Source organism: Scylla paramamosain, chromosome 2 (genome assembly GCF_035594125.1).
Source record: "Scylla paramamosain isolate STU-SP2022 chromosome 2, ASM3559412v1, whole genome shotgun sequence".
Taxonomy (NCBI): domain Eukaryota; kingdom Metazoa; phylum Arthropoda; class Malacostraca; order Decapoda; family Portunidae; genus Scylla; species Scylla paramamosain.
The window spans coordinates 1,489,003-1,515,625 of NC_087152.1; the positions used below are offsets into that span (position 1 = coordinate 1,489,003).

Here is a 26,623-nt window from a genome sequence, read left to right on the forward strand (position 1 = left end):
CTAGCACTAAGTGAAATATTCATTGTTGTCTTGTCTGTGCAGCCAGATGTAATTTTCCCCATCAGAGTTGGTTTTGTGGATTTTACTGAAATAACCTCTATATTGTAACTTATCTCCTAATAATACATATAAAGCTGTACTGTAAGACCAACAACCAAACAGATATCAATATATATATATATATATATATATATATATATATATATATATATATATATATATATATATATATATATATATATATATATATATATATATATATATATATATATATATATATATATGAGTATAATTAAGGTATCTTAACAATATTCAATATTTATTTGTTTCAAATTGTTTTATTGATATTGCAACTAACTAGTTTTATTTCCCTTGTATTTTTTTTTATTTACAATAATTGATATTACCTTGTTCCCTCTTATTACAGTGTTTTGAAACATCTGTCATTTTGTCTTATATAGTTTCATAATGTACATATAGTAAAAGAATATTTCTGTGTTGAAAAGAATATAATTAAGTGGATACATAGTAGAGACACTGTACTTTAAAATATTTATTACATCTGATGTGTTGTCTGTACCTTGTTGTACTGTTTGCATTACTGTATATTTGCAGTATCATTTTGTAGTTACCTGATATACTAGTGCACCACTTTCAGAGCTGATATATGTCTTGACACTACCACCAAAACATGATAATCTCTTGTCATTCACCCTAGAGCAGCAGGTAGCTAAGGAATTGCCCTGCCAGACCATGCTGTGACTCCTTGTTTTCTCCACAGCTCTCCCAATCAAAATGGCAGCGACCATGGGGAGTCAATGGCACCTGTGCAGTCCCGTTCCTTCCGTGTTCTGCAGAATGTCCTCAGCAACCAGGATGTGGCAGGTAATGGATTGTCAGACTGACATGGTAATGCAACACACAAGAGCACTATGTATGTGAAGTTCTTCAGTATATACATACAGTCAATAAATACACATATGAAATAGCATCAACATTATCATATCTGATTCTTTGATGATAGGTATCAAACATATCCATATAATTTCTTAACAATGGATAAGTACACTCTGCAATATAGGAAGATAGACAGTACCACCAAGGGATGGAGAGTGTTTGCATATGTTGTATTGTAAATGGTTTCTCTCAGAGCAGAAAATGTATTGAGTATCACCATATTACTGGATATTGGATGTATTCAATGAAATGCTTAGGGCAAATGATTTTTCCTTTGTTGAAAAAAATGAGGTTAGATGTATGTGTGTGTATGTGTATGTTGAAGCTAATGTTACCACTTTTGGTCATTTAAGGATCATGAAAAAGTAGGAGGTAGCCAAATCATGCTATAAGTAGCATCACAACACATGAACACAATAAACCATTTATCACTACCCAAGTGCCACTGATTCAGCTTCAGTATCATTTGCTCTGTGGCAGATGGTTGCCAGCTGGTGGTGAAGAAACATCAGCTCATTTTTCTCAGAGAGGAAATTTTTAAGCATACTTCACTTGTCATAAAAGAAATTACATCAACTCTTTGGTGACAACACTTTCCATACCTGTTCAAGGCCTCAGGGGCCTTGAAAGGAGATTCTCCCACTTCTGGTGCAGTAGGTTGATTTAGATTAGATGTGGGAAAGTGGAAGGGTTTGTTGTAGTGCAGCCCAAGTTAAACCAGCTTTGTTGCTGGGGCCTCATACAGACAGACTTGTGTATGTTGTGAATTTGACCCCCTAGAGACCTAGACACTAAGGTATAGGAATGTGTGAGTGTAATGTGTGTATGCATGTGATACCTGATCTTGGCTGACAACCTTCTTCATGGGATTTTCAGCTTGTTATATAGATTGATAGATTGTCATTATTGTTGTTACCAGAAATGTTTTAAATCTTACTTTTATAGTTTTATTTATTTATATGATATGATAGTTATTGTTTGTTAGCATTTTTTAAAATTCATTTTCAGCTATACTTGTTTACATAATGCAAAAAAAAAATATATATATATAAGATTGCTGACTGACCGATTGAGTGACTTGATTTTTTAACTCTTCCCTTAATATCCTCCCTCACTTGAGTGTGTGCCAGACCTGAATAATCATTGCTGTTACTCATTGCATGCACACATTTGATGTGGATGTAAACTTAAGCATAACACTCACTATCAGAACCAGTGAGATGTTCCTTTTGAATATGTTTATGAAGTGAAGTCACTTATTCTTAACTGTCCTTATTACTTAATGTATCAGAGCATAATTAAGAAGACTTTCATGTGTATGTTAAGGGAAAAGAAAGAGCAAATGGGGTTTTGTTAATTGGTGGAAGAAAAGTTTTTTTGTGAATTTCATAATAGTATACGCATTACATTGAGCACCACAAACTGTATGTTGCAGCCTTGATCAAGTCTATCATAATTAATGGAAATAATAATATACCTATATGTTACGTATCTGTGTTTTTTGTTTTGTTGCCTCATCCAAAAAAAATTAGCAGAAGTTATACAACTGTCTGTGTTTGTCTGAAAGTTTTTCTATTTGTCTGTCTCTCTTTCTATCTTTTTGTCAGTCGGTCTGTTTATATGTCTTCCTGTTTTATTTTATTCCTATCTGTCTGTTTGTCTGTTTGTGTGACATCTAGTTCAGTGCATTTTGAGGAAAGATAGATGTTGAACCAAGAAGCAACTTACTTGATTTTGTTGTTGATCCAACAGTGTGCAGTAGAATTTTTCAAGCTCTCATAGATATCCTAGCGACACGTCCTTAGAAAATTTTGCCTTGTTTCATATGAGGCTACCAAGAACCACATTTCTAATTACTGTATTCTGTCAGTAGAAGTATGCACCAAGTTTCCTCTAGGATTTCTTTTTTTCATAAAATATGAATTTTTGCACCCATCCAGTAAATTCCATGTAATATATGCTTTTAAAAGCAGATAAGATGATGAATAATGTATGGAAAATATAGGAATAGATCTGTATTATATATAATGATCATGGATAATATCATAATGACCTCAGGAAAAGAGTCAACATATATTTTGGATGAATGGCAGAAATATTATTTTAGGCAGACTATCTTATTAATGCAACCAAATACATAAATGTTCACTATTTTATTTTGATGATCAAATCTTCACAGACATATAACCGAGTTAAGATGTTTTCAAAGAAAAATGTATGTGGATGTTTTTAGAAGCTGGCACCTTTACAGATGTTCCCTCTAATGGCATACCAATGAGAGTAGAGGTTCCCCTTGGATCAGGCAGTCCCTCCACTCAACCACGAGGAGCCCAGATAAATTCTGGAAATAAGGCCAGTCCACAAAGAGGCTCCCTTTCACAGCCCAGCAGTAGCCAGAGGGGTCCTGTGTCCCTTGCTAACATGGGGCAGAGAGGCTCAATCAGTAGTGCTGGCAATCCCATCAGTCAGCTCAAGAGCAATTCAGATCAGCAACAGAACTGTACTTTTAAAGTGATTCCCATTCAGCAGGAGGTCAAAATCACCCCTAAAATGGGAGGATTTAAGACTAATAACTCAAATGGCAATGAGTTGTCAAGCATTTTTAGAAATCAAGGTGAGCCACATGATGTAACTGTAATGAGATCTTCAGTACCTACATGTAATAATAACTTCATAGGATTGAAATACTGTACAGCATTAGTAGTATGTAATATATAGTAATGGCCTCTATTTATTCATTAATATTCCATTTTTCAAAACATGAGAGAAATATCTTTGCATTAATACTGCTATTGGTGTCCCTGACTACCATAGTGCAAGTGTCCACGGACAGTGATGAGGCCCGCAGCCGAGGAGGCTACTTCCCACAGAGGACTGTGGTGGTTACTCAGTGTGGTAGGGATGAGTCTGTTCATGGTGGCGGGAGGTGAATGATGATGCATGCAGGTGCCTGGGGATGCACGTGGTAGTGGTGATGATGGTGGTGGTGGCAGCAATGAACACACACACACACACACACACACACACACACACACACACACACACACACACACACACACACACACACTGCAAATGCATAAATTTAATACAACTAGTCACACTGAGAACATTAATGAAACTATGATCAAGAAGAAACAGTTACATTACTGTACTTTGTATTGTTTACATTGGATACTTCTATCAAAATATCATTATTATTATTATTATTATTATTATTATTATGTTATAGTGTATATATATATATATATATATATATATATATATATATATATATATATATATATATATATATATATATATATATATATATATATATATATATATGTCATCAGAAAGAATATCACCTCAACATTCCATTATCTCAGGAGCTGCTTTGTTTAAGGCTAGTTTTTGTTGTTACTCAACTCTGTTGTTACTCATGCTCTGGGATCCACCATTCCTTGACACACTGATCTCTCTGACTAACAATACTTTTGTAACTTTTTTGTCTGTAATTTTTTATTTTAACATGTCTCACAAGTCACTTCTTAATGACACTTCTCTCTTGTTCTTTAACTCTGTACTCAAACACACCCCTCAGGTTCTGATGATGAAACCTCCAATTATATGCGACAGACAAAGCAACAATCTTATGGTCCTGTGCAGCAAGAAGAGACTCAGCAAAGTAGTCCAAAGCAACTGATGCAGCAGAGTTATAAGAGTGTGCAGAGTGAAGGACACCCCAAGAGTCCTCACCATAAGCACTCACAGCAAAGTGATATGCCTAACTCATCAAGATTTTTCCGTATGCTGCAGACAATCACTGATACTTTGCCAGATGGAGCTGGTATGAAGCTCAAATGACTTGCTAAATGCTTAGATCCCTCTGACAGCTCTATTCAATTATAACTAGTTCCCTTTGACTCAAGTTCAATATTTTGTGCCCCTGTACATGTCCCTTTTGTTGTTCATGTCTGCCCTGTGTGCTCAAGTTAATAACCTTTTGTCAAGACTCAATATGGACATGTATGTACCTTAGAGGATGAGGAATGGTGTGAAAAATATCCCGAGGCAAGTTTGTAGGAGAAAATTTGAAACTCTGTAACAAATCTATGCAAGCTTCTGCAGTTTAATTACTGATTGTTGACTAAAGTTTATCGAAAGTGCCTATCAAAATCTTAATTTTTGTTACCAATGCTAATACATACATGAATTGGCTTTTGAATGTTATGAGTGTAATGAATAAACACATACATAAGATAATACTTCAAATTTTGAATGGATGCTCATTCTCATAAGAAAGGTACATGCAGAAAATTTTAAAACTGCATTAATAGGACTATTGTCATTCTAGTGTTGTCTGTTGTACTGAATGGTTCCAAGAAATCCTATTCCCCACCATTCCAGCTTGTAACCTTGTTGTTAGCAACTTTCCTCCTGTAAAGATTAGAATGTCCAGTATCTACCATGCATGATTTCCTAACACTAGTAATAAAGAATAAGGATACTCACATAGCACTGAAACAACAATGCTATTTTACAGGCATTAAACCTAACAAAATATTTAATCACTACAAATCATATATATATATATATATATATATATATATATATATATATATATATATATATATATATATATATATATATATATATATATATATATATATATATATATATATATATATATATATATATATATATATATATATATATATATATATATATATATATATATATATATATATATCACAAAATCCTGTAGAAATACAAAAAAAAAGTGGCTAAATAACATTACCATGTAACTTTAGTATTATATATTAGTATGATTGTAGTAGTAAACCATTTTTACTGGTAGAAATTTGCTGAAATTTTATTTTCTGTAGGGCAATTAAAATGCTGCATATGTAGCACTAAAACCAGCTTTGGTCATTATCGGTCATGAACTTCACCACTTATGAGTAGGTATGGATCAACCTTGAGATTAAGATATTTATTCTTCTGTTTATTGTAATCATTAGGTTTCAGAACCTGTCAGCTCGTCTGATGGTCACTGGCTCTCTTCTTTTCATCACTTCAATTGGTTATACCATGCTGACCAGTATCAGTGTATTCTTAATTATCTTATGGATACTTTTGAAAATGTATCAAGCATTGACCTCCATGGAGCTGATGGATACTAAACAAGTCTTGCACAGCCTTATCCACCGTCACTCATTATCCAACTTTCAACAGAGCCACAGGGACCTGTCCACATTCCCAACTTACGTCAGCAACAGAAGCCAAGTCCTCTGCAGCAGCCAGTTCAGTATCAGCCCCCAACCCATTATCAGCCAACTACACTTTACCAGCAGCCAGGTTGTTATTTGTTTGGAAATATCTCTCAAGTTATCAATGTCAGTTTTTGACTAATAATTTGCAACATAACTTTGTTGTGACATCATTGTTCTCTTAGTGTTATTTTTAAATTATGTCTCCAGTCTTTTCAGTGCTAGAACAGATGCTTTGCAATTACATAGTATTTTGGCAAAATTTATTGAAGATAAGAAAGGAGAGAAGAGCAGAGCTACAACAGCTATAGAAGTATTAAGTTGATTAGCAATGCAATGAAGATATGAAAAAGAGTAGTGGAGAAATTGAGAAGAAAAATGAAGATTGGTGAGGAGTAATTTTGTTTCAAGTCAGGGAGAGGCAGTGATGATGTATTATTTGCCTTGAGAATGTTGAACAAGAAGTGCAGAGAAGGTCAGGAGTTGCAGTGAATGTTTACAGACTTTGAGAAGGGATATGACAGTATGACAAGAGAGTTGTGGCATTGTATGTGTCTCAGACACAAAAGATCCAGTTGGAAATATTCTATGGTCAGATGCTTTTAATGTCATGGCTTAGAAGTTACAAGACATTTTAATATGAACTCACTAAGAATTTGTAAAGGGGAAGGGGAGAGGAGAGGGCAGCTTTGGTGGCCATTATCATCATGAAGATGTTACTTGGTTACACATCAGTTGAATTCAAGAATACAGTGTATCACTGTAGCAAATGATAGCTAAAACATGATGAATGCCACGTGACAAAACCGATCAGCTGGACGTTGCAGGACAGCCCTTGTGCAGCCACTTGTAACTTCTAAAACCATAGCATTAAAACCACTTGACCATATAGTATTTCTGACTTGGAATAACTTGGTCTTTCATTTCTGCAACTGTGACTTTCCTCCTGGGGCACCCTGTATATTTCATGTTTTCACAGAGATTTCTTTGCATCTGTGCTGTCTGTCCTTCATATGCTTTAAACATCTGATCACTTTTCTCCCTTGTAATGCATTCTTATGTATTTCTTCATTTATTCTTCTGTATTTACATGAAATTGAAACAAAGCATTAAAATTCATCCATTTCTTTCATTCTCTGTGTATTCAATATGATTTCACACCTCTTTTTATTTTCCCCTTACTTTATGTGGGATCTTAAAATCTACTGTATCATGCTTTTTCTTTCTCACAAATGTCATTTACTATGAATTTGACATATCTTTATTAAAAAGTATGTTCATTACCATGCACACTCCTTATTTAATACCATGTTCTGCAGGTGGTGTGACCAGCTCTGCCCCAACTGAGGATGCCCCACCTGAGCCCAAAAAGTACATGGGAGGAAGCATCCCCTCGCGATCCTTCAAGATGCTGCAAGCTTTGACGTCTACAGATGATGGTAAGGCAGAATCATATTATGACTTCTAGAAGTCTCAAGATTCTTTCACTCACTAGTTAAATTATTAAACAAGCATTTTTATAAGCAGCTGTTAATTTTTATACCAGAGTAACACTGATTCTTTTTTACCAATATAACACTGATAATAAGTAACATTCAATATTGCCAGGTTTTAAAATGTGGCCTTTTTTATTTATTCTTTACAATGGATTCTCTTGCATTTGAAGTTAAGTATTCAAGGAAAATATTCTATGTTTTACATAAGTTGTTAAGCTTTTCAAAAGTTAATTTATGTTGATAAAAGGATGCAGAAATTTCATTTCAATGGTAATCTAAATCATGCATGATTAAATGAAATTATTAAAAGAACATACGAAGACAGTAAAGTGCAGTGTCGCATAATAAGACAAAAATAATATGGTAATAGTTCACATATACTGGAGAAAGTCTTGGTGGATCCATTGAAAGTAATACAAATTCTTCACATTCATAGATGAATTAGATGAAATACTAAGAAAGTTATGTACTGCAGGAATAATAAGATGAAAAGGGAGGTCAGTTATTATTTGTAAATGATACAATTTCAGGTGAAAGTGTCAGAGAATGGTTGAAAAACAGAGTCATGAAACTTGAATAGATCTGTAAGAGGAAAGGTTAAATATATTTGTGGCAAAGAATAAAGTACAGTAATGAGATGTAATATGTAGATATTGAGATACTGACATAGTCCTGAATGGTATAATATTGTAGCAGCCAGAGAGTTTTTACCTTTGATGCAGAAGGTTTCATGGAGGTGCAGTTAGAGAGAGAGAGAGAGAGAGAGAGATTAAAGTATTTGATTTTTTGAGCTTTCAAATGGCTTTTAAAGAGAGGATATGCTTCTGATACCTGCTTTAGATTTCAAGTATAAAGTGAATCAGCTGGAGCAACTAGCAAAAATCTAGTAGGACCTGGTTGTGGGGAAATATTGAGACTACATCAGAATATAAATTTTATATATATATATATATATATATATATATATATATATATATATATATATATATATATATATATATATATATATATATATATATATATATATATATATATATATATATATATATATATATATATATATATTACCCCGAGAGGTGATGTATGTGAAGTATTTTTATCATATATTCTTGTTATTAAATTTGTAATTTGTAATTACTATTTTCCTTGAACATTTCACTTTCAAGAGATTCAACTGAATACATTGTAAGTGAAGGAGCAAATGTGTATTTACTTTGGTCAAAGCCTCTTAGGACTAGCGTTATAGCCAAATTTTGCTGTAGAGACTCGAGAGGAAAATGAACTAGATTCTTGAGTGTGTGACTGAGAGTTCAAAGCTTTTCTGCTATATATGCTTGGCCCCATGAGCCATTTGCTGGTGCTTGGGGCTCACTGCATCTTCTTGGGCAGCTTTGTAAGGGGATGAGGTAAAGTGTTATGGGTTTTATACATAATTGGCTTATTAAGTATTGCTTTGCCATCCCAGAATTAGACATTATTGTAGAGATATAGCTTTGGGTTCATACTTTGTAGATCTGTATTTATTTCATAGTAATTTTCCATTACTGAGTAATATTATTAATTGTAACTATTGTAAGTTTAAGCTTCTCCTTTTCAAAAAAAAATTATTATCTGGCAGTGCTCTTCAAGCTACACTCCATTATTGAATTATTGGAACAAAGTAAATTTTTCCTTGATATACTGTATTTGTATAATTATCTTACCTTCCTCCAAAACACATCTGAAAGCATTTGGAGAAAGGTAATGCTGCATGACTGAGGATGATCCCTGTAGGATTAGGGTTTATATTGTTTGATTATAATTTAGAACTTTCTTGTGATTGTGGAAATAGTTCTAGTTTAGCTGATATAGTAAAAATTACTTTATTGGTAAAATCATAAGAAGCAATAAAAATATTCTAGAATATCTTAGCTGACAGGCCAATGCCAGGCCAGGGCAGCCTGTAGCACCACACACCTATGGCTTATCAGCTGGTTTTGTCTCTTACAACATTATATCAATAACACACTTGAGGTTTGGTTCTTGACACCCAATGAGCTTTCGTATTGTATATGAAAAATAAAATGTTTCATTATGTCAGTAGCTGCCACAGTCAGTATTTGAGTAAAAATATATTTCAGATCTATGGGACATCATACCCTCTATACAATTTTTTTGTAGTGTGTTTTGAAATTAGTATTTGCAGACAATATTCAGATATTTTGATAAGTACTTTTATATATATTTTTTTTTTTAGTAATCAAATTGGAACAAAAATTCTGCAGTAATAATTCTTCATCCATTTATTAATTTGTGTTCTTCATATGATAAAATGGTATGCAATATGAAAGCACTCTTAATTTCATCATTTTGAAAGGCACCCAATAAAACCCTCACCTGTCTTGAATGACAAGGTCTCAGTGTCTATGCCAGCAGAGGAGATTCATTCACTGCCGTGCACACAGCTCCTGTCTTGTGACACCAGTACCTCACAAAACTCAACATTGACAATATCCATTCAATTTGATCCTGTCTATTTACAGTGGATTTTAATACAGTTTGTTGCTAATGTTTTCTTACAACAGAATGGCTTGCTGCACAAATTTCCTACCATATTTATGCCTGCAGTTTGCTTTACCAGCTATTTCTTGCATGTTCTTTGTTTCTAGCATCAGACAACGGAGTTCCTGCCAATGGGTCAGAAGCCTCCCACCCAACTGACAGCGACACACAGCATGCAGGCAGTCAGATCCCTTCTCCTGCCTGGAAAACCCACATTCAGAGCTCCCCATCACCCCTATCCCCATCCTCTACTCCCACCACAACAAATGACAGTTCCTCAGATAGTGGGATTTTTTCTCCCTCCAAAGTGTCTCCATCTTACACTACCACTGAAGACAGTAAAGTATACAGACATGTTTCTCCCAAAGTCACCACCATCAAAACAAAGCAGGAGCATGTTGTCAACCCAGCTCTTAGTCAAAAGAAGGAACCATCATCTTCATTTTCTCAGAATGTTACCTCTCCTACTTGGAAAAATAGTCATACACCAAAATTTTTCTCCTCACACCCAACACCAACTGTAGTCAAATCACATGAATCAAATGGTCAGGATTCAAGGCAAGAATCTCCAAGACTCATGAAGATTATGAGACAGGAATCGTCAAGCTCCCAGAACAGTCAGGAAGGAACTGAAGTACGTTATGAAGGTGGGCACATTCCTTCACGTGTGTTCCGGCACCTGCAGACTGAATATCCAGACTCACCAGCTGATAATCATATGATGAAACCTCAAGGAAACTCTAATGTACAGTCACCACATATTGAGGTCAAGGGAATTCCCTCAAGAGTTGTAAAGTCTCATCAGACCAGTGGTCTTGAATCAGATAAATCAAGTTCCTATGGAGAACTTGACTATCACTGTAATGGAGTGTCCACAACAGCTGCACACAAAGATACTGTACTGAAGGAACTCACTTCTCAGTTTGGAAGCATGGGCATCAGGAAGAAGCCCAGAGCTGCACCAGGAAGAGTGTTCCGACACCTCCAAGACCAATATGACACACCAGAGGATGACCACCAGCAGGAAGTCCCTCAACAAGAAACTGAGGACATACCCAGCTTTGGATATCGAGGATCAAAGCTGCCTTCACCATCTTTTAGATTTCTACAGAATCAGTATCATCAACAAGAAAGGCCAGAGGAGACTTTCTGTGAGGAGGAACAAATTCACAATGCTCCAGAGTACGAGCAAGAGCCGTTGCCTTATCAAGGGGCACGTCTTCCAGGCCGCACATTTAAGTCTCTACAGGATAATATGGGTGCACACCCTTCAGTCATCAATCCAAGGAAGTGAGGATTAATTACATTTAAAGAAGATAAGTAATCCTGATCTATTGACATAGACAGGTTGTCACAAGAATGCCTATATAAAGTATAGGTTGTATAATTCATGTTTTGGTTCATTCTTCATTCAACAGAAACCAATTTATGAGGTAGCATTATACAAGCTTATCATAATAGCTATATCATATTATGATATCTCAGTACTAGCTTTAGCATCAAAGTACATAATTAATATATTTAAATACATGCATATACATATATTTTGTGATTCTGAATACTACATATAGCTCATATATATATATATATATATATATATATATATATATATATATATATATATATATATATATATATATATATATATATATATATATATATATATATATATATATATATACACACACACACACACAAAACATGTCCATTAGTGGCATCTACTAGACTTTAGTCTGTAGATTATTAAGTTGCTGAGATATACTCATCTCTCTTATTTTAAGAACAGCATCACCACCAGACTATTTTTAAAATTGCTTTTTTTGCAAAAAATTGTGTTGATCCTGAATTGTGATATTAGTCCAGTACCTACACATAATACAGTAGTATAATCTTGTTCATTGTGTCCCATAACCAAAAGATATTATATTTGTAGGAGTATTAATTGCTCTTATTTTTATAACATGTTAGATATGGATTACAAAAAAATATAAGTAATTGATTTGGTTCCTCAGTATCACTGTTGTCAGCACACACACACACACACACACACACTGCGTGGTGTAGTGGTTAGCACACTTGGCTCACAACCAAGAAGGCCCGGATTTGAATCTTGGGCTCGACAAGGCAAGTGGGCCTCTTAATGTGTAGCCCCTGTTCACCTAGCAGCAAGTAGGTATGGGACGTAACCCAAGGGGTTGTGACCTCACTGTCCCGGTGTGTGTCATGTGAGTGGTCTCAGTCCTACCCAAAGATCGGTCACTATGAACTCTGAGCTCTTTCCGTATGGGAATGGCTGGCTGGGTGACCAGCAGACAACCATAGGTGAATCACACGCATACACACACACACACACACACACACACACACACACACACACACACACAATCCTCATTCCAAAAGTTCTACTTAATCCTTCATGGTATCTTATGTTCTGTTTTGTTGTTTTGTTTTAATAAGGTAGAGGATAAGGATACTGAGTGTGTACTTCAGTTTTTATGCATTTGATTAAAACAATTCAATAGTTTTATTTCATGAAAATTTTGTTGATCATATTGTCAGCAGTTATTGGATCATTAGATTTTGAGTTATGTATATGATGCATTCAAATTATTAAGTACTCAGTGCTGCATTAAGCATACTAGTAGGTATATACACACAATAGTTCTGCCACACTCATGTGGTGGAATCAAGATACTATAATAAGTAACACATAAATTTTGAAGGACACCAAAAAATATCAACACAAAATACAGAAAGTCTGAGACCATCCTGCCACAAACTGAAGTAATATGTACATAAGTTAAGACCTGAGGATGTAGCTCATAGAGTAGTGGCATAATTAGTCACTTGTATTTGTACTGCCGTATTTAAGACCAGTGAAAAAATGTTTTGCTTCATAGTCATGTTAAAAGCCATACAGTATGTACATGCATCATTTCCCTGTGTGTGACATGACTCCTGATTTGCCATGCTCTATTCATAGATGAAAAGAGTAAAGCACCTTTTTATTTATATTGTTTGTCTTCATGCAAAAATTAGGAAAATTATTTTATTTGGATATCTTGTTGTTTGTTTATGTGTTTAGTTTTCATATTCACAAAAAAGCAGTCCATGTATGTACCAAATTCTCCTCATCATGAGGACACTGCAGACCCTTTGATCCCTGTAGCCCCAGCACAACCTCTCCTGCTCCTACCACACCCATCCTTCGCTGATTCATCCTAGTGTTGTCTTCCCATTTGGCTTGCTTGTGGTGTTAAGGATGTTGCTTTGGTAAGTATATAGACAAATACAATTTTTGGTGTTCATAAAATCAGCATGCTTTTGGGTGCACAGTGATGTTTGTTGGGACATGATATTGCAACTACTTATTGCAATATTGCAGTAGCTGCATGCTCAGTAAATGAGAATGGGTTATGTTTACTTTTTGTAATTATTTAACTTTATATTATGACCAGCATTTAATTGAAACTATGATTAATTTTCCTTTTTTCCTTGCAGTTGCAGGTCCAGGCCAGAGTGACTTGTAAAAAAAAGCTTTCAACAGGAAAAGTCATGAACGAAACACAAGTAACTATGATGATTTTCCTGCAAATCGGGATAGCTCCATGCTTCATGTAGAGTATACAGTTATTGATTATATTTTTGACTTGCACAGGTGAAAGCTCACCTAGGGATAAGGATGAAGGTGAAGATAAGCATTAAGCATTGTTTGTGCCTTTTTAAAAGTGCAAAATGCATATAAATGCACACAGTGAAAGAATAATATTGTTCCCTAAAGGTTTTCATATTTTTGATAACTTGCACTTTGTGATAATTTTGTATCACAATAGTGTTAAGGTATTATGTTGCATACTGTGGAGACAGACAGGTAATCTGATAAAGACAATGCCTTATTTTTTTAAATTTATTTATTATTATTATTATTATTATTATTATTATTATTATTATTATTTATTTATTTATTTATTTATTTATTTATTTATTTATTTATTTATTTTATTTTATTTTTATTTTTTGCATATATCACAAATGTGTCAGTCTGGTGAAGGGGGAAACTGAGGCTCATGATGCTTCACACTGGGGTTGTGATTTTGCAGTGTTCTATGTACTCCCTTTTCTCTGCTCTTTTTCATGCTCTTCACTCATATTTAACATAATTCCATCATTCATTATGTTTATAGAGAATAGAAATTCAGTTTAAAGTACTAATTTTCGAGTTCATGACCCATACTTTGAATGAAGTCTAGTGGTGGTGTCTGCTGAGTGAGCCTAATGCCTTCATTTTGATAGCATTTTGTAGTTCCTGCTCATGTGATTAATCTTAATGTTCATTTGCATCATTCTTGATGTAGCTCTTATGCAGTCAATATCATGGGAAAGATGAACTTTTCACATAGCTTATATTTTTCTTGACTGGTAATGAAATATTGGGGATATTTAAATGTGATATTTTAATGTGCTGTGGATGTCCTAGTGTGGCATTGTGTAATATGGTACCAGTTTTGCACCATTGCAGTAATGGTTTTAGTTTATTGTGAAGGTCTTCTTTCCTACTCAACTGTACGAATGTTTGTGCTGCTTTTAACTGATACTGGAGTGTTTGTAGGCTTTTGCAGGGAAAATTAATGTCATCATAGACTAGGCATCAATTCTGGTTTACATGTAATTCTGTTTTGTATCTGGAATGAAATAAATAGCCATAACTTTGTTCTGATGTCGAGCAACCTTTTTTTTTTTTAAGTGGATAGGAGGATGAGCAATATATATATATATATATATATATATATATATATATATATATATATATATATATATATATATATATATATATATATATATATATATATATATATATATATATATATATATAAACCTAAATTCTGCTATATTTGGAAAGTGGCAGTTTTGCATAATATTTGGAATAATTACATATGTACGATAATTTTACCAGAAGTACAATAATTTCAACCTATGTATTACGATAATATGGCCAAAACAATCTGGCAACGCTGACTGACAAGTTAACTATTCAGTGTGTAGCGTCTATAGGTGGCGGTAGTACGCGTCTGTTTCAACTCCCAGCCTGACAGACGGTGTTTTTTTTTTTTTTTTTTTTGTGTGTGTAACCACGCCTACACAGTGGCTGCCAAGGCTTACCCATGAGTTAAACCTTCTTTAGTTGGTCATGAGGAAGGCGTGGGCTCTAGCAGTGGACACCCGAAGGCAGCAGTGGGTGAAAACAAGCAAAATAAAGAAAAGTTTGGCTGTGAGGTGTTAGACGGCCAGCCATAGTGACGAGGAGGCAGGAAGATAGATCACCACCACAGGGAAGGTAAGGTCAGGAAGTGTTAGAATAAATTTAGGTAACTTAACGTAACTTTTTAATGAATAACTGAACAATCCACGGTTTTAACTCATTTTAACGCATCTCACCTAACCTCCAGCACAATATATCCCTGTGTCAGCCTCGTCTCGTTGCTAAAAACCGTAAAATTTAACTTAATGAAAATGTAAACAATCTGGGTCATCTCTATTTACCAAGCATTATCTATCTTATCTGTGAGTGTTTTAAACCAATACTGTCGCAAAGCGGAGTCACATGACCAAACTTTAATATCCGCTCATTAGATATACTTGCCATTACTTAGTTTAAGTTTGGCGAGGGTTTAAATGAGTGAGAAAGGTTGGTCGTCCCCTCCATTGGCCCCCCACCGCCATCTTGATAAGGCTCCCCAGCCCCCCCGGTTCCAATATTATTTTTTCTTATTTCCTAAGTATTTTATTTCGGCTTGTAGCTAAGATTTTATGGTTTGTAAAAATATTTCGTTGTTTTTTAAGTTATTTGAGCGCGTGTGTTGCGTGAAAAGTGGTGATTTTGGCGTTGTTTTTGTGTAAATAAGAGGGCCGTTTTCGGCGTATTTTTTTTTACGGTCCCAAACCAAATTTTTTATTTCAGCCTGTACTAGGTTCTTATTGGTTTTAAAAAATAGTTGGTGTTTTTTTAAGTGTGTTGCCGTCCCGCTCAGTGAAATGCGTGCACCGTACACTTGTTTTTATTCGTGTTCAACTTCCAATAATATTGAATTTATTTTCGGTAGATTTTTTATTTGTGATTGTAGCTCACTTTATATGGTTTTAGAAAATAGTTCAGATTTTTTAAAGTGTTTTCCGTTATGTTTAAGCCAGAATGGGTGGACATTTGAACGATTTTAAATGGGATGAAGGTTCCAACAGTTTCCAGATACTTCTTTTTAAATATCTTTAATACTGCTGCGTTTTGAAATGTGTTGTTATTTGTGGCATTAGTTAAAATGTGTGGCAAGTCTGAATTTATAAAGCATTCCTGTCTAGCTGCGTTTTTTAGAGGGGTCATTTTCAAAATAAAATACGTACGTACGTAAATAATGGTCGGTGTGACGTCATCAACCCCCAGCCGTGACGTCACAAGCCCCCCCCTCACCCGTGACGTTATCAGAGTGGTACCTTCCCTAACTCCCTTCCAGTCCCTCCCAGTAAATATTCAGTGTTTTTTTTTTTTCAAGGTATTTCAAGGTGTGTGTGTGTGTGTGTGTGTGTGTGTGTGTGTGTGTGTGTGTGTGTGTGTGTTGCCTTATTTTTCGTTGTACAGATGGTGATGCAGTGTGTGTTGCTTTGTCTTTCGTTGTACAGATTGTTATGCAGTGTGTGTGTGTGTGTGTGTTGCCTTATCTTTCGTTGTACAGATGGTGATGCAGTGTGTGTGTGTGTGTGTGTGTTTGTGTGTGTGTGTGTGTGTGTGTGTGTGTGTGTGTGTGTGTGTTTCCTTGTCTTACGTTGTACAGATGCTTATGCAGTGTGTGTGTGTGTGTGTGTTGCCTTGTCTTTCGTTGTACAGATGGTTATGCAGTGTGTGTGTGTGTGTGTGTGTGTGTGTGTGTGTGTGTTGCCTTGGCTTTCGTTGTACATATGCTTATGCAGTGTGTGTGTGTGTGTGTGTGTGTGTGTGTGTGTGTTGCCTTGTCTTTCGTTGTACATATGCTTATGCAGTGTGTGTGTGTGTGTGTGTGTGTGTGTGTTGAAAATGTAAAATGAAGGAGGAAAGGTCAACAGTGTCACCGAGGTAGCGGGTCAACTGGGGCTTACTTAGGAACTTCTTGCCACTGGAGAGAGAGAGAGAGAGAGAGTTTTGTCATTTTTTTTTTTAATAATTTCGTAGATTTTTGCTGTTTTGGTTTTATTTGTCAGAGAGAGAGGGAGGTTTGTGAAACATAAACACAAACACACTCTTACCTGTAATAATACACATCTACTTTACCGCAAGTCAGCCCAGTTTTCCTCAGCACTTCCTCTCTTTTCCAGCCGCGCGGGAGGGCAGAACACTCATAGCGCCTTTTTTTCTATCTGCACCGACATCTTGTGAGGGCGAGGGAGAATGAGAGGGAGGGAGTCACAGAACTTGCCGTCTGTGAACGAGTAACAATGAAGAAATTACTGGCGGAGTCTCTCTCTCTCTCTCTCTCTCTCTCTCTCTCTCTCTCTCTCTCTCTCTCTCTCTCTCTCTCTCTCTCTCTCTCTCTCTCTCTCTCTCTCTCTCTCTATATATATATATATATATATATATATATATATATATATATATATATATATATATATATAAACTTAAATTCTGCTGTGTTTGGAAAGTGGCAGTTTTGCATGATATTTGGAATAATTACATATGTACAATAATTTTACCAGAAGTACAATAATTTCAACCTGTGTAGTACGATAATATGGCCAAAACAATCTGGCAACGCTGTAATCATATTTCCCTCATTAACGGGAATGCCTCCCTCCCTGTCTGGCCTCTGCGTGGTGGGGAGTGCTGGTGTTGGGAAATGAAGGAATATACATGTATATAGAAGAGAAAGGAAATTTTGAAAATAAGATTGTATGAAGTAGTAGCAGCAGCAGCATCAGCAGGTATACTACTACTGCTACTACTACATATAACTCACAGCAGCGAATAAATAAATAAAAAGCTTGAAAACTTATATGATAAACAGCTGCCTTTTCTTCTGAGTACTATATTTTTCTCCATTATAGATAATTCTTGTGTACATTTTATTGATCTTTTATTTTTATTTATTTACTTATTTATTTATCCAAAGATCAAGAGCAATACGAGGTTTTGGGCCAGAGCCTAAAATAGAGGAGGTACTGTTCTCATATTTACTCTTCATATTAGGACATTGAGGCTTCTTGAGATGCTGATCAGCGAAGACGTAACACGTAAATAAATAAGGTATCACTATATAACCTTGAGATTGTAGATAAGTAAGATATAAGGATAAAATAAGAGGTTTTATTTGAGATAGTGTAAAGAAGTTTTATTCCTAAGCCACTACGCATCTTTTTATCTTCATATTAGGATACATGGGCGTCGTAGGACACTGGGTGGCAAGAAGAGGACACACAAATAACTAAAGTATAATTTTATAAGCACAAATGTAAGGAAAAGTTGAAAATAATAAAATAAGTTTTGATGTATGGCAGATAGTTTTTTTTTTTTTTTCATTTTTATATTACTTATTTGTTGTGGTTATATTAATTTGATTTTTTAAAGGTTTATTTAAAAGAAAACCTTACCTAATGTAACTTTATCTAAACTAACCTAATCTTACCTATTGTAACTTTGCCTAACCTTTGTTCAATGCCTCAAAAACTCAATTCTTCCATCATTCAACTCAACACAACCTTCCAAATAAATATCCCTCTTCTTCAATGACACTCAACTGTTCCCCTCTCCTACACTGAACATCCTCGGTCTGTCCTTTTCATATAATCTAAACTAGAAACTTCACATATCATCTCTAGCTAAAACGGCTTCTGTGAAGTTAAGCATTCTGAGTTGTCTCTGCCGGTTTTTCTCACCCCCCCCAGCTGCTTTGTACAGGGGCCTTATCCATCCATGTGTGGAGTATGCTTCACATATATGACAGATTTCACCCATACTGCTATTTTAGATAGGGTAGAAATAAAAAAAACCTTTCATCTTTTCAACTCCCCTCCTCTGACTGATTGTCTTTAACCTCTTTCTCATCACCACAATGTTACATGTCTTGCTGCCACAATGTTGCATGTCTTGCTATCTTCTGCCATTTTCACATGAATTGCTCTTCTGATCTTGCTAACTGCATGCCTCCCACACAGTGTGTTAGTGTTGTTCCCCCTCCTGCTGCCTGCAATGGAAGTCATCTTGGCATACTTTCACAATCATGCCTTGAGGAGGGAGAGGCTCTTGAGGGATCACTTTGACCCCCTGTCAGTAAGTGATATTGAGCTTATAGCCAAATATCGCTTTCCTTGACATGAGCTGATACTCATGTTTGAGGAGATGGAGCCTCAGTTGCAGAGGAGGACTCACCATAACCACACACTGCCTACCCACACCCAGGTTTTGCTGGCTCTGAAGTTCTTTGCAAGTGGCTTCTTACAAAATGTCACCAGAGACACTGCTGGTAAGATACCTATGTGTATTGGTATTGCATACTTCAGCACAGGGCTGGCTGTTTTGGTAATTGTCTAGAATCCTTTCCCTGGCCTTATTACTGGTCTGTTCTTTTACATTCTTTTGCATATACCTTTACATTCACCTAAAATGGAAATACAAGATGGGGGAGAAGTGCCCCTGCCCTTCAGCGGGTCCAGGGGGTGGGCGAAGCCTCCCAGAGGTTAGGTTAGTCGCCATACCCTTTTATATGAAACATTACCTAACCTAACCTAACCTAACCATGGGGGCTTTGTCCCTCTAGAGGCCCCTTTAAAGACACTAAGTCAGCATTACCTAACCTAGCCTAACCCATGGAGGGGCTGTGCCCTCTTTGGACCCCCATGAAGGATTTCTCCCCCACCTTATATTTATGTTTTAGGTGTATCTAGAAGTATATGTGAAAGAATGTAAGAGAATAGACCAGTAATAAGGCCAGGAAAAGACTGTACACAATAAATATTTTTTTTTAATGAAATTATACAAAATCCCATAAATAACTTTTGTGGGTGAATAAACTGACATTCAGTGTTGGTAATAACATTTAAGTGTGGCTGCCTGTCAAGGATAAAAGGCATTCAAGTAAAGTAACTGCATGCCACAGTTTATAAAGTTGTAATCCATTGCTAGGAACATGTCAAGATTAATTCCTAGTGTCAAAATGTGTGAGTGCATGATTAATAAGTGAGAGATGAGGGAGGGGCAGCCCCTGGCATAGTTGATGGTAGGTTAGGTTAGGTGTGGTTAGTAACCAAAAGTTGGTCCAAGAGTTGCTAATCTTACCAAACCTAACCTTACCTAACTTTCCGTCAAGTACCCCTGGGCCTATCTCTTTCCATTATTATTGATGTGCATACACATTTAGACACAAGAAATTGTTCTTGACATGTTTCTAATATTGTTCTGATAATAATCTATTTTACTATATTGCAGACAAAAAATCTTGTCAGCGAGTGTGGTATGTGTATGGACCCTTGACCCCTATCTCATGGTGCCAGTGAGTAACCCCACTACAGCAGCAGAACAGCAATATAACAGGGCCCATGCTCAGACGAGGGTCATTGTGGAGCAGACAGTTGGGATGCTTAAGAGTCACTTCAGGTAATGAAAATAACATCCCTCCTTTTCCAGAACAGTAAGGTGTAGAGTAATAATGCCGTTGAAATTGTTAAACAATTACAAACATTTCATTCTTGTTATAATAGTATAATTTACTGCTTAGACACTTATATGATTAAGTAATCCTCTCTTTTAATATGAAATCTCTTTTCACAGGTGTCTGCATTCTTCAAGTGGCTGCCTACAATATACACCAATCATGTGTGTTAAAATCACAAATGCATGCTTGCTCCTACACAATCGCTGCATGAAGTGCGGCGTTCCCATTCCTGATGATGTACGTACTTGTCACAGTTTTTCAGTTTACAAGAAATATCAATATCAAGGACATTAGATTTAGCAGAGTACAGGCATGATTGTTCTTACACTTATTGTTAGGGTAATGAAAGTTGTCTGATGTGTCCTGATATTTAACAGAAATATACATATGTTTTTTACTTACAATGGTGTCTTGAAAGTCATTAGGGTTAGGGATAGTTTTAGAGCATCAAAATGCTAAATGTCAAATTACAAGACTATTCATCTCATACAATATAAACTTTAAAGAAATAGAAGGTTTAGCTTCCAACCCCTAGACCTCTCAGCCCCTCCCAAGTCTATTATTTATTTGCAGCTACCACCTCTTCCAAATGAAGAGCTGCCACATGTTGATGCCAACCCTGCTTTTCACTGGAGGGGTCAGCGTACTCAAGGCATAGTTACGCGGCAGGAACTCATACAAAACTTCTTCAGCAATGAAGTAAGAAAGATAAGTCACTTATATGTGTTATTAATCATGTAATGAGTGAAATAATGGTTTTCCATGTATCATTACATACTAAATTAAAGAGATCACTGCAGCATTTTATTTAATCTCAAAATGAAACAGCTTGCAAACATTAGGTATGAATGATACAAATTGATACAAAAAATGTGTGTGTGTGAGAGAGAGCAAGTTAGGAGTGGTCAGGTCAGCTAAGAGCTCGTGCCTCATTTCTGCTCAGCATTCACATTCTCACACCTCCTCCTCCTCCTCCTCCTCCTCCTCCTCCTCCACACTGAAAATATGGGTGTGACTCCCCTCACACTACTGTGCCACTCATTGTTAAAACCTAAACATTTTGAAGGTAGTGATTTTTTATACTTTACAACATAAAGCGATAAACTGACAATGATAGTAGTAATGTTTCAAACACTGTGACAAATACAGGTGATGGTGGTGGTGGTAGTGGAAGTGGTGCTGGAAGTAAGAAAGGCATTAATTAAATATTTCAAACATTTTGGGCAAGTCTGCTGCTTCCCCCCTCCCCCCAGCCTCTCTCTCTCTCTCTCTCTCTCTCTCTCTCTCTCTCTCTCTCTCTCTCTCTCTCTCTCTCTCTCTCTCTCTCTCTCTCTCTCTCTCTCTCTCTCTCTCTCTCTCTCTCTCTCTCTCTCTCTCTCTCTCTCTCTCTCTCTCTCTCTCTCTCTCTCTCTCTCTCTCTCTCTCTCTCTCTCTCTCTCTCTCTCTCTCTCTTCTCCTCCTCCTCCTCCTCCTGCCATTAATAGTTAGTATAGAGTAGTCACTCAGACAGCCTAGTAAGGTTCTCAAGATCCCTTGCTGTATGGACCTCCTTTGTAATTCCTCTGCATTTTCTTTCATAGCAGAGGGATGATGATGATGAGGAAGAGCAGGAGGAGGCAAATGTGAAGAGTAAGAGAAGAAGAAGAAGAAGAAGAAAGAGATCTCTCATGAATATTCTCATAGTGTAGGGAAGGAGGAAGGTAAAGGTGGGGTGGGGAAGGAAGAGGAGGAGAGAAGAAGGAGGAGGATGTGGAGGGGAGGAGAAAAAAGAGGAAAGAGGAGGAGGGGGATAGAAGAAAAAATAAAAGTATATATAGAGAGAGAGAGAGAGAGAGAGAGATGAGGTTAACAGGGATACATTCAGAATTTCTTCTTTATTTATTGTTTTCAACGTTTCACCTTCACAGAAGGCATCATCAGGCTAAAAATATAAGTAAATTGAGAATAACAAAAATACATTACAAATATAAAAAAACACAATAACCCATAGAGGCTACAACAATGTGAGTAGCAACAGACAAGGAAAAATTAGATAAGCTTTGGCAAAGTCGGCTGACTACATCATGCATGCAGTCACCTCCTACGAAGCCTCATTCTTATCTGTGGTGATTCTATTGTCCAGCTTTCCCAGAATCACTGCAACCTGATTCTTCACCTCCTCCACCAAGGTTAAGGTCTTGGCATCAGTGAACTGAGGTCTTCTTAATTTCTTAGGCAGTTTGTTGGCCATGACTGGAACACTTTGGGGACTGGAGACTGATGAGTGGTGGTTGTGGGCACTTGACGCTGTATCAAAGTTTGTAAATAATGTCACATGACTCCCTCAGCATTAAGACAAAGCTTTCTTGTGATTGGCTGCCTTGCATGTAACGTCGAGTCAGTGACATATCACCCTCGGCAGCTAGTGAGCACTCTTAGACACATTAGCGACATCCACCATCCAACTGCCACATAGATGCCGTTTCTCAGGTGTCGCTAAGTATGAGGGTGGGCGATCACAGAGGTCATTATTAATCCTAGATCAGTTTTTGTATGTTTTTGGATACAGGATAGATACCACCAGTCCAATTGGACCAGCTGAGGGAAATAATAAAAAATAAAATAATTTTAATGACCTAGACAGATACAGATATGAAAAAAGATATTTTTGAATGAAATCATGACAAGTGTAACAATGATAATAAATAAATCTAATTGTAGTAAGTAAAAGATAAATTTATTTTTGCAAGACTAGTTCCTTTTGTAAAATTATTTGTTAAAAATACAATAATTAAAGAAAACTGAATAAAAAGTAGAAAATATGAGGTTGGAGACTTGACCTTCAATAAACAAAATACCACAACCCTGGCCAGAACAAAAATTGAGGTGCTTGGAACAAATTAAAAATAATTATTCTTAGGATTTTACATATCCCAGATCACAGCTCTACTTAGAGTATGTCTATTACAATAATATTACATATTTTTAAAGTACATATTTATAAATATAAATATTCATCATTGAAGCCCAAATTAATCATGTACTTATCTGTAGGAGCATCAGTGGCATGGGATTGGTGGTGGGGGTTTTTCACTGCCACATGCCCCAGGCACCCCAAAAACACTTTCATCATACACCATATCCATTAATAAGTCATCAAAGACTTCCAATGTCTGATTTGGCAAGCATCTGCTCCAATTTCTCTTGTGTAAGTCTGGTCCTCCTCTCCATGTTGAAGTAAAGACTGGGAAATTAGAGGAATTAAAAAAAACTGCCTATCTGTAATGTATTGGCATTGTTTAGTGAGTGGCTGAAAGACCAGTGAACAGTTTTTGCCTGCTTATCATCAGTAAAACACTGTAGGATGCATATTTAACCCTTCCTTATTATATTTTCCATGACCACAGCTCAGAGAGATTATATAACATGGATGGTATCACTATGTTGTAGAGTCTTGCTATGGATGTGTGTGGGTGTGCTTATGCCTAAGTTGGGGTGTAGTAAGGTGTTGCATGAGACTTCCTTTCCACCAGTGACTAACAGGGCTAAGAGTGTGAATGATATGTGTGTGAGTGTATGGTGCTTTGTCTGAACCACCCTATGTGGGATTGCCAGCCTGGTATGTAGATAGATAGATGCATAATTTAACCTGAGCCATTTTGAGAACTATGTATCATTTCCTCCCTTAGATATTGTGTACATTATTATTATTACTTTTCTCACACCCTTATCATGTTACTGTACTGATCTGGTAGTGAATCTTTATTCTTCTTGCCTTTACAGAAAAATCTACATAGGCCATTTCTCATCACGTATCTGCCGCACTTGAAGCACCTCACATTGTATTCTTGTCACTCTGAAAATATTCCACCACTAATCCTTACAGTTAGATGCCTCATGTTTTATACATGTACCATTACTTATCTGCACCATTTTCACTCCACAGATGTTTGTTGGGTTCCTGAAGATGCATTGACATGTTATCCTCCACACTTGCTTCCCCACCCCAGTGCACCGCAAGACAACGGGCATCAAGAAGGATGGGAGTGGCTATACCACTGAGCAGGATGGCATTATATTCCTACCACATGAGTACAACTTCAGCAATGTCTAGAATAAAGTGTTGATTAGCCATGATGTGAGTTATGGGATTTGCTTTTTTTACCTTTATCTGTTTGTGTGTAATGTGTTTATGTTTGTGATAGTTGTGTCAGTATAAAGGTTTTGAAATCTTTCTTGTTATTTTTTTCAGGATTCAGTACTACTAACACTATTTCAATCCTCTTTTTTGTTATTTTTTTCAGGATCCAGTGCTACTAACACCAAAGAAGTGAAGTAAGGGGAGGTGCAGCCCTTTGGATTGAGCCTGCAAGACATACAACAGAGATCAAACTACTACTGCCAGTGTGGCTGAAGGGACAGGAAGAGGAGGGGGATTCTTGGAGAGATACCAAAGAAGTGTTGAAGGTTGGCCACAAATCTTCATTATATTGGTGTAGCGTATTTTATAGATAATTTTTAGATTGGGTGGATAAATTTGTAGATTTTGTAGACAGATTTGTAGGTATGGTGGATGAAGTTTTTTGCAATGCCTTATTTATACCTGCAAAAGAAAGTGATCTGTAGAAGTTGTGAACAGCATTGTGATATGAATGTACAGTGTACATATGTATGAAGTATTTAATAGAGGAAAGTGTAGACATCACTCATCATTCCTGTCACCCACCCATCATGGTCGTTTATGTGTTTATGACTAGTATATTCACTCCATGCTGGAATTCACCACGAAGATCACATCAGAAACATATTGTGAAGATAATGTTCCTTGTTACGAGAAGCTGTTTTTGTTGTGACGGGCTGTAACAAGCATGCTGTCTAGTCACATCAACTGTTCATCTGTAGATGTCTTGCAGCCATGTCGTGACAGTAGATTCGTAAGTAATTCTTAAGGGTAGTAGTGGAGTGTTTGTTCCTATTGCAGGGTGTGATGTAGATGCAAGGACAGTGTTACATGTGGCTTTGTGAGATGGCAAGGAATAATAATCAGAAGGACCTGTTCTTTGTTGTGTGTCTCAAGTATAGATCACAAATGTGTTCTTTTTTTATCTGAGGTAAAGTACAAAGGTATTGTTCAGTGTTTCCTAAGATGTGACACACTGGTGGCAAATGTGAGTGTTTCATTGCAATACTTAATTTATGTTTCTGGCCACTGTCTTGTCATATGCTGCAGGTTTTGGTACCTGTATTTATTTTTTATACCTAGTGATATGATAACTTGTGATTGATACTTCTATATATTTCTAAAGACAACATATTATCTATTAATATAATAAAATGCATAATGTATCATCCTGTTTTCGTATCAGTTGAAAGTGATGCAGAAGAACTGGATTGCAAGTGAAGTGAAGGGATTAAAAATGTTCTTGCATAGCACCACAACAACTAAGGTCATATGATAACAAAATGTATACTGTAATTGCATCAAAATACTAGTAATGTTAAACTGGGTAGCAAAAGATTATGTTATATGAATATTTCTCTTAAATCCTGACTTCATAAAATAGACTGAAGGAAAAGAAACAGTATTCATAGCAGTTAATCCTACATAGTTCTCATAGTTTGAGAAAGATAAACTCCTACATGCAAGCAATATAACTGTGCAGTATGTGATAACACTACAATATGATAACACTGATTACTTGAAATCCGAACAGCCATTGCTATAGTTAAG

At 36.1% G+C, this 26,623-nt stretch overlaps 2 protein-coding genes across 22 annotated transcripts in view; both read left to right on the top strand.

The window, feature by feature from the left end:
• LOC135108006 (trichohyalin-like) overlaps nt 1–14,953 on the top strand; it is a 97,669-nt gene extending 82,716 nt beyond the window's left edge. For 5 of the 11 annotated variants that reach the window (XM_064018526.1, XM_064018544.1, XM_064018536.1 and 2 more), the window contains 8 exons: nt 782–885; nt 3,209–3,571; nt 3,772–3,852; nt 4,538–4,783; nt 6,172–6,294; nt 7,526–7,645; nt 10,351–13,516; nt 13,745–14,953. In XM_064018526.1, the coding sequence (XP_063874596.1) occupies nt 782–885; nt 3,209–3,571; nt 3,772–3,852; nt 4,538–4,783; nt 6,172–6,294; nt 7,526–7,645; nt 10,351–11,537 (2,224 nt within the window). In that variant the 3' untranslated portion in view covers nt 11,538–13,516; nt 13,745–14,953. The remainder of the gene's footprint in view (nt 1–781; nt 886–3,208; nt 3,572–3,771; nt 3,853–4,537; nt 4,784–6,171; nt 6,295–7,525; nt 7,646–10,350; nt 13,517–13,744) is intronic. The other 6 variants (XM_064018582.1, XM_064018590.1, XM_064018600.1 and 3 more) reach the window with 4 other exon arrangements.
• A 398-nt stretch (nt 14,954–15,351) lies between these two features.
• LOC135108082 (putative nuclease HARBI1) lies at nt 15,352–26,239 on the top strand. Of its 11 annotated transcripts, XM_064018745.1 has the most exons (9): nt 18,011–18,509; nt 18,636–18,714; nt 19,418–19,725; nt 20,688–20,855; nt 21,030–21,150; nt 21,487–21,612; nt 22,494–22,613; nt 24,839–25,030; nt 25,197–26,239. In XM_064018745.1, the coding sequence occupies exons 4-7, from the start codon at nt 20,743–20,745 to the stop codon at nt 22,599–22,601; spliced, it is 468 nt and encodes a 155-aa protein (XP_063874815.1). In that variant the 5' UTR covers nt 18,011–18,509; nt 18,636–18,714; nt 19,418–19,725; nt 20,688–20,742; the 3' UTR covers nt 22,602–22,613; nt 24,839–25,030; nt 25,197–26,239. The 11 variants fall into 11 exon arrangements, with proteins under 11 accessions (XP_063874824.1, XP_063874851.1, XP_063874859.1 ...); XM_064018754.1 differs by lacking the exons at nt 18,011–18,509; nt 18,636–18,714 and adding an exon at nt 15,352–15,578; XM_064018781.1 differs by lacking the exon at nt 19,418–19,725 and having other exon boundaries at nt 18,006–18,509.
• Nucleotides 26,240–26,623: the final 384 nt, after the last annotated feature.